Below are 9,313 nucleotides of genomic sequence, written 5' to 3'. Positions count from 1 at the left end.
ACAGTATTTTGAAGGCAGCTGCATCCAAAGGCTTCTTAGTCCTGCTGGATTGAAAATCCGGTTCCTGTCCTGGAACTTCTTTAAGCTACCACATGATATGGTTCTTCACAGTTACTACTCTCCATCTTATTATGGTTATTAAATGAAGAAGGGTGAGATATGATAAACAAATATGCCTATCCCTACATCTACGGACATAATTTGTTGTTGAAAATGAAATTCCCATTAATTTCAGTGTAGCTGGTTCCAGACTCCAAGAAACGTTCCACATATCAGAGTACTATACAATCATAAAAATATTTGCATTGTACGGAAGTTATTGCCGTTACAGTTCGTAAACACAGAATAAAACGCTTTGTCCTTGGATGATGAAGGTTGGTTCTTCACTAAAGTTAAAATTCATAAATTGAGGAATACAGGTCATGAATATAAAATTTTGGTTAGGAAACCTCAAGGAAGTCACTTGGAAGATCTAGGTGCAGACTGAAAATAGTATTAAATCATTAGGTGATGTGATTTCATAACTAGTTCAATAAAGGTGGCACCTGTATTGTAGGGAGAGACTGAAGGAATGTAATGATGTAACTTGCATGCCAGAAGTCCATTATGCTATGGAATACACTGCACAGAAATGGTTTACTAAATGAAACATCTTTATTTTATTGGCAATTGTTCAGTCTGATTTTATTACAAAAATGTATAGATCAATTTCAGCCAAAACATGATATTAAAAAAAACTTGCATCCAGAAATAAACACTGCTCAGGGAAATTAATGGTATTCCAGCAGTATGTCACATGACATGTAAAACGTAATGCATCAGTGGTAAAAACAATGTTTGACAGAATATGTACATAAGTCATCATGCGTCACAATAGCAGACTGCTACCATTAAATTCCACGAACTGGCCGCCCCATAGTATGGGAATTTTAATCTCATATTTCTGTATGATGATGGTTGAACACCACAAACTTCTGCAGTAGTAAATACTTGGACTTGTAATTCTGCAAATTACAGATCTTCAGTAAAATAAAAAAAAATCAGTTCATTTATTTCTTGTAGGCCACATTAAATGTTATGAGCAACATAAAATTTTAGGCAGACTGTACACAAGTTTTATAACATTACACACATACAAAGAAACCTTTCTAAGTATCAACATTCTGGTTAGAGTATATTCAAGTTGAGAATGATTGGATACACTTCTTAGTTACAGATACACTCGTGGCAAGCCAGTCAAGATATTGCTAGGGAGGATAAGTGATGGCATAAAAGGCATCTTCCCTTCCCTTGTGATGTAGCTCAGGATTGCAAGTATTTTGTGTCCAGTGTAGTGACACTCTTTCAGTCTTGATTATTCAATATTCAAAGAATGTCTAGTGCATTTTCAGTTGGGAACAAACAGGTGCAGTATATTCTCCATTAACTGGGCCAGTGGAGGAGATTGCATTAATTATCCAGAATTATCTTATTATGAGCTCTCCCAAAATTTATCTTTAACTAATTATGACAGTAATGTAATCATAGAGGCAGTATGTTCCTTAAAAATGCTGGTATCTACCAACAAGTTAATACATTGTTAACAATTCAGAAGACCAATAATTTACATCTTCACTGCAGTGAAAACTCTCAAATCTCAATTATAAGTACAGTCCATGTCATTGGGGCAGAGGTTCAGTCTTTACCTTACTTCTGACTCATCAACTTTCCAAACACGTCACAGAATGTAAAGGATGCCATATGACAGTGGTATGTATGTGACAGGACGTGTGGGACAGAACCCTCATTTGCAAGTATCTATATATGACAGTGCCTTATTTTTTAAACTTTTAAGGTGCAACATAAACTAAAAGAAGTCAAATCTGTAGACAAATAATTGGGAATATGCTGTGAAGAAGTGTAAGTTGCTGCATGAGTCAGGTGAAATTCTAAAGAAAATTTCCCAGGGTTGAGTATATTTCCTGTAACACAGGTTAGTAAACTTTATCTAGAATACTGCAGCTGACCAATTATAAAAGGCAGCAACCATTGCAATCTTCATATATAGTGCAAAGGCCATTCCATGGTGTAGCTGTCCAAAATCCTCCCAGTATTATGAGTAAGGTGCAGGTAATTGATAACATAAGGTTAGATGGTTTGGTATTACTATGATCACCTTCATATGCATAGAGGTGGGAAATGTTGCTAAATATATAATTTAGTATTATATTTGTATTTATTCAATTGTCACATTAAAATTACTGGCACAGTCACAGTCATGTATAAAGAGATGTATCAGTCCTGCAATTTGGTAGTAAAATGCATTAATGGACCAGAAATGCTCATTTAATCCCAAAACTTATGAAAATGTGTGAGACACTGCTAAATCATGTTAGTATGGTCCAATCTGGGTAAATTTCATAATACACTCACCACCCAACTTTTAATTTGATACCCCTTTCGTTCTGTTCGTATTTTAATATCCTGCTTTTGGCATGTTCACTAATAAACTGAACATAGTTCAGTGGTTATAACTCCTACTTTATATTCAAGGGGTCCAGGGTTTGATCCTTCCCCAGAGGCCAGCCAGCCTGCTAGGATAAAACAGACTATTATAATATCCTTCCCGTCATTAAACTACTGCTGTTTGAGAAAGTATCATAACAGCACATGTTCTCCCAAAATTGCTTGAAATGTTTCCCCCAACATGCATCACTGGACTGCCACAAATCCTTTGCAGATAACAGTACAAACTTTGAGGACAAAATACATACTTTCTGTTACACATATTCAACAAGAGCACTTGTTTCTCTAACTAAAAATACTTGTCTTGGATGTTTGGCCCATAAGATTAAACTAGCATTTAAATATGTGACAGTAAATATATTAATAACGTTTTGGACATTGTCTAACCAAATTACATATGAAAGGCCACAGCATGACTGCCCATTATCTTTGAAGAAAGATGGTCTTAAAAGTGAGGAATGTCAAACTCATTTTGGGTACATAATACTTATAAAAAACAATCTATAACATATTTTTACAAACTGTACACCCAAATCATACACCAGCAGATATCTAAAATATAAAATATAAATTATCTTCATTTATTCATTTACCAGATGTTAAACTTAACCAGGGTAATAGTTTTCCATTTTGTTACACAGGGTATTAAAAACAGAATGGTTTCAATTAAAATTTGTCATATAAAAATAACCATACATAAAGCCATTTTTGAGCCTACAGTTGTACATTTTTAATTACATGAACTACATTTGCTCTTCAAGAATTTGCCATTTATATCACATATTATTTCATTTTGTCCAAAGTATACATAAGACAATATATTTATCATGTCCCAAGAATTGAATCTCAATGGCACATCGTGGCATAGTGAAGAGGAGTCCTGTCAAATCTACTGACATGTAATATGAATTTCTCCGAAGTCCTCTTAACCTTTCTACAGTACAAACTTTTTTATTTTAAATATACAATGTTAAACATAAATAGGAGGGACATTGTTACTACAAAAATAACAATTCATTAATATTTATATTTACAAAATTATTAAACATTTGTTATCAACAATTGACTTGAAATTACAAAACTATACAACTAAAATAAAAATCAATACAGCATTTTGTTCTGTTTTGTGAACAGACTTATTCAACATTACTTGCGATATATGGTTGTTACATGAATTTTTTTAAGCGCCGAACAAATATGTTGGACCCAATGGAGAGGAAGTGACTAATGTTATATAAAATAAAGACAGATTGAGTGTATATTGATGGATTAGCTACATAGTATGTATTTTTCTCCTGCTTTCTTACTGTTATGCTTACCATACACTTGGGACCTTGACTAAAGCTCATAAGTGCACAAATACAATTTTTTGAAATATGATCCTAACCCTCATAAACACTTTAAGGCATTACAAAGGAAAGCACCATAAAACAAATGAAAGTGTATCTAACTGTGTGGAGAAGCTGATCAGATGTTTAACCAGTTAAGAAATTCCCCACTTGTTATGGAACTGAAAGGTTCATTAGCAACAGTGTACAATATGGCCAATAGAATGGTAATGTTTAAAATTGCTGCACACTCTAGTATTAAACACTATAAAGATATGAATTTAAAGGAAATATACATATACAAATCTTACAAATATTTGAACAAGGGAAGACCTGGTTTAGGAAGCATAAAATGAAGGTAATGTAATTCAAAAAAAAACCTATTTTAAGAACATAAAAGTTGCATTTGACAGGATAATTGAAGTTGATGATCATACATTTGATGAGTAAATACTTTTTTTTTAAGACAGACATTGTCAAAAATTAATCTAAACTTATCATTCCACTTGTTGACTTCATGTTTTTTCTTGGTATCATTTGTAGTCATACACCTTTTCTGCCATTTAAATCAAACAACAGATTTTAAATCTGTCCATCACACGGTAAGAATTACTGAAATACGCTGTCAAGATTGCACATTGTCTTTAGAAGGTACTCTTCATACAAAATGAAAAATGCTATTACACTTGGTTTTCTCAGCATATACAAAAACTAATCATCTACAAGATATGAAATTATGTGTTAAAAGAACAACTGTTAATTGATTAAAGTAGTCCCAATAAATGGGAGAATCACTAATTCCTGTCTGCAGTGCATTAGTATTATGAAATTCCCAACAACAAAACTTATCACCACACTGGATCATATATCAGATGTTAGTACTACTAATGCTATGCAGTAGCATATCTTCATTCCACTACTTCTGTCTATGTAGTGCTCTTTAACAAAGACTGAAGTTGTTTCAGAATAAAACTTCTGAGGAGATATTTTCATCTGACAGCTGGAGAAAATAATCCAGAACTTATGCACTTCATCTAATATTGTCATGGTGATTGAACAAGAAAGGATTAAATGGGCAGGACATGTTTTATTAATATGTACTCAATTTTGTGTGGGATATCTCACAAAAATATATTCCCAGATGTTAAATGGATTGAACTGGCTCAAGATATGGTCTAACATGTACAAATGAACTTCTGGGTTCCATAACAGTGAATTTCTTGTGCACCTAAATAACCATCAACTATTCAATAAAGCCCCAGCCATCTTAGATAAATCTTGATATTTTTATGACATCTCAAGGTACAGAGATTATAGAAGCAGTAACAGATTGTTAATCTGTAATCATATTCAATAGCAGCATTGGGTTCAAAACAAGAAATCTTACCCAGCTCATTTTCCTTTTATTGAAAGTGTTCCTTTTTAAACCTTTCTTGTGATTTGCTACTTATTCATTTGAGTAGATAAGATTTCAGGTTCTTATGGTATAAGTATGAAGATGAATGTCTTCTGGAATGTTCTATTATGTAGTCTCCCAGAAACTGACTGATGTGTCAGAGGCGCTTACTGCCTCCATAATCAAGGCAACTCATCACTCAGTAAGTGTCTACAACACTACAGTGAAACGTCTAGAAAACAAGTCATTTTCATATTCATGGTATGTTTGGATCGCAACCCTTTAGCGACTGCTTGCCACTCTAGGTGTACAAGCTCCAAGTTTTACTTATTGGACTGCAATTCTAATTTCAATAAAAGGGTTTTGGATCTATAAAATTCTGTGATGGAGGAAAGAAAATTGCACTTCAGCCACTGGGTGGAAGAAATAAAGGAAGTTTAATAAATAAAAAGGATGTCACAATCTTTCACTGCTAGTTATGTGGATATTAATTCTAACAGATTTCTTCTGACTTAACTGGCAACAATTCTGAAATCTAATATACTTAAAAAAAATATCCATTTCCATGAAGTATTTACCAGCTCTGTTTGTACTTCATTATGTGGTTTGTCAGTAAAGGAATGCAACAAGATAACAGATTGATTGTGTTACATATTAACTGCGGAGGTTATATATTATCAAAAGTACTGGGGAGATAATCGTGTACTGCGAGCAGGTAAAGAAGTGGAAGGAAGCGGTCATGATCAAATTCAAAGTACTATCATGACTTGTATGGACACAACGAAGAACTTCTATCAAGATTTGAACTGAACATTTCCCAAATACATTCTTAAATATTACTGCTACTCCCAACATTCTCAATAAAATAAAAAGGTATTCTTCTAACTTAAGAACTGCTTAGCCAATGTGTGCAATTGTTATACAAACGCTGTGAGGGGCAAATTAAAAAGTACATCTATTTTAAAACTTAGGCCCGACAGTTTTATAAATATCTGTAACTAAGAACCACATAGTCAATAATGACTGAAAAATTTAAAAGAGTAGACAAGTTCATGGCTGAATAATTATTGTGAGACAATCCTCCTTACTTAAAGTCATTTGGTCAAGACAACTACTAGCCACAACCACACTTTGGTACCTTAATCATGGGACCAAACACAAAATAAAACCAAACTTCTATACCACATTCATCACATAACCAAACATTCTAGCCGCTTGAGTCACCTCCTGTGTATATGCATGAGCAAATACTGGGAAAACTAGTGTTGTATTCAAGGAATCATTATGTTCTTCCAGAGAATTCTGTGCATAATGAAGCACCAGTAACTTGAGCGATTCATATATGTTGTAAGGTTCAGCAAACCCATAGCCACGTTCTGTTTTATAAATTATGCAATGATTTGTGGTGCCATTGCAAGTTATGGACAGGGCATATTGTCCAGTGCGACTGGGGCGAACCAAAAATGTGCCATCAGGTTGACCAAACAGCAAACGTTCTGCTTCTGTGCGTGAACAATCTGGTAGCAGCCATGTTCTCTCATCCTGATGTGGCAGGTTGTCAAGATCTTCATCATCTTGGTCCAGGTCATCAAAAGCCCATGGAGTAGATCCATCTGTGGCCAGGAACTGAGAAATGCGATGATGCTTCACCCCCCGTGATTTGAGCCATGCCTGGTGACGTTCTCGCTGCTTGAATAACTGAATAATGTCAGGCTTTAGAGAGTGCATCTCACGTTCTAGTGAGCGGTTATAAGCTCTCTCTTGTTTTAAATTCTCTTCCAACTGTCTGCGGCTCTCCTCCAAGCACTGCAAACGTTGCTTGAGCACATCTGAATTTTCTTCCAAACTCTTAATTTCATGGGGCTGTGCTTCACGTTGATACCTTTCTTGAATCCGTATCTGTTCCTCAAACATGGCCACAGCTCCTCTGAAGGCATCTAAGGCTTGATGTTTCAGCTGAATATCTTGTGATGAATTCATGAAATCTTCTGAGTAATCATCATACGTCTTGGTTTTGGACAGGTACTCCTTATTGATTTCCACCAGTTTCTGTGCTACATTGCTCACATCAGTCATGCTTGGAATCTCATCATCTTGTTGCAGGTGTGACACTGGATACATAAGTTTTATATCTAAAGTTGAATTGTACTGTGCCAGTGATGTGGTTCGATAATGGTTTACGAGCTCCACAACAGAAGTGAATTTGAATGGTTCAGAGAAACCATATTTGCCATTACGGTGACTGATCTTGATCAGCTTATTTGTGCCTCCTTTACGGAGTGTTAATGTATACTCTCCACCTTTGTTAGAAGCATTGCGTACCAGAAACGTGCCATCTGGCGTATCCATCAACTTTTCATTCACCTCTTCCCGTGTAATGTTACCCCAATACCATTCTGCATCCTGAAGTGACTGGGGGAGCTCACTAGTGGTCTTATCTTTCTCTGGCTCCAATTCAACTGGTTGTGTAGGAGGATGAGGGCAGGAGACCTTACGTGGAGGCAATGCAGGGGCTGGCATACTGTCAGGTAGTCTCTCCTTCCTTTCTGCTTCCAACTCAACCTCATCTGAATTAGGTTGTGACCGGGAGACTTTACGGGGCGGGAGGGCAGGGGCTGATGTTATATCTGGTAATGTATATTCCCCTCCCTTATTTGACACATTGTGCATTACAAATGTCCCTTCTGTGGTATCCATCAATTCAGGTGTTATTTCCCTTCTATAAAACTGATGTCCACAGTACAAGAAACATGGTAGTTCTGCAGCATTCTTCTCAGTTTCCAACACCAATGAGACAGTAAACAAGCACAATACCAGAAATGAAATGAACTCTGAAAGTTTCTTGCACCATTCACCACGCACAAGTAACAGCCCCATAACACACATACAAGTCCTTCTCTTGAAAATAGTCTCGTACACTTTCGGTAATGGACAACACAGAAATCAAACAAAGATTTAGGATATTCCCATGATCCATGGAGCATCCTGAATTTAGCATAAATGAAGAATGTCCACTAGGAGAGAAAACCATTATGTAAAATTAGAATCAACAATATTTGGTTGAATTTAATGGCATTTCAAATGCTTCAACAGTTTATACAGTTACATATCTCCAGTATCAGGCATTGTACCAATAAGATCTTGCACTCTTCCCAATATAATTTCATTTCCACTCAAGCACTGGTCCTTGCCATATGGAGGATGAATCTGTAAAGCGTCTTTAAGTCGCAGAAGTTCACCATCTTCTTCAACTGGAATTCTATTCTGACATAGCCAACTTTTTAATTTTTGTTTCCTCAGCTCTACTTCTTCTTTACTGATATTAATGGAAACTGATGGGAATATTTCTTGAGGGTCAGTACAAACATTAGACGAACTTATGACAAGAGATTTGACTGCATGTCCCATTACAATATCCATACAGGTGTTTCCATTCTTCTGTGTTATAAGCACAACACTGAAACAAAAATGGGTATGAAAACTAGAACCTATGCAACTGTAATAAATCACAATTCTTAACATTCGTGAGATCATAGAATTGCTCCACATGTAATGAATACACCTGTGGTGTCTTAATAGCGACGCAGGGGGTAGGTTTACCATAGATATAAAATGCACAAAACGAAAGTGGTTTACCTTTCAGAAACAGGATCAATAGTATATACTGTACCCGAAAGTTTCTCGCCGTCAATTGTAATTATTTCAACGAACTTCTGTACATACTTTCTCAGCTCCAGTGGTTTAATTTTGTACACAAACTCAGTAGGCGCAAGCCTAACCTCCTTGTTCATCTCTGCACATTTTCCATATAATATCAGATTGTTGTGGAAGCCATGTTGTGGAAGTGAAACAGCTGTTGAAACAGATTCGGATTGGTGTAACCACAGATAACATCACAAAAAGAAGTAGGCGGCAATTTCAAATTTGAAGTTAAAATAAGCCGGCATTGTTACTGGCTGAAACGCATAAAGTATTTGGGTCCGTAGCAGAGGTCCTTTTTCCCTCCATCAGCAGGGCTAAGTTATCGCCCTGATGATGGAGGCAGCAATGACCTCTGAAACGTTGGTAGACATCCACCTGACTA

General features: G+C 35.8%; 2 protein-coding genes across 2 annotated transcripts; both read right to left on the bottom strand.

The window, feature by feature from the left end:
* Positions 1 to 632: 632 nt before the first annotated feature.
* LOC110834562 (phosphatidylinositol 3-kinase regulatory subunit gamma) lies at positions 633 to 8,134 on the bottom strand. Its single transcript, XM_022073849.2, has one exon. It carries the CDS (start codon positions 8,113 to 8,115, stop codon positions 6,406 to 6,408), a length of 1,710 nt encoding a protein of 569 aa, XP_021929541.1. The 5' UTR covers positions 8,116 to 8,134; the 3' UTR covers positions 633 to 6,405.
* A 143-nt stretch (positions 8,135 to 8,277) lies between these two features.
* On the bottom strand, positions 8,278 to 9,285 carry LOC110834565 (gem-associated protein 6). The gene is made up of 2 exons (XM_022073857.2): positions 8,866 to 9,285; positions 8,278 to 8,686 (listed from the first exon to the last, which is right to left on the bottom strand). Exons 1-2 carry the CDS (start codon positions 9,018 to 9,020, stop codon positions 8,332 to 8,334), a joined length of 510 nt encoding a protein of 169 aa, XP_021929549.1. The 5' UTR covers positions 9,021 to 9,285; the 3' UTR covers positions 8,278 to 8,331.
* Between the last annotated feature and the right edge of the window lie 28 nt (positions 9,286 to 9,313).

This window comes from Zootermopsis nevadensis, unplaced genomic scaffold (assembly GCF_977971745.1).
Source record: "Zootermopsis nevadensis isolate Lab colony 2312 unplaced genomic scaffold, Znev_1.0 Znev_ptg000003l, whole genome shotgun sequence".
Lineage (NCBI taxonomy): Eukaryota > Metazoa > Arthropoda > Insecta > Blattodea > Termopsidae > Zootermopsis > Zootermopsis nevadensis.
This window is presented reverse-complemented; position numbering and strand designations above follow the sequence as displayed.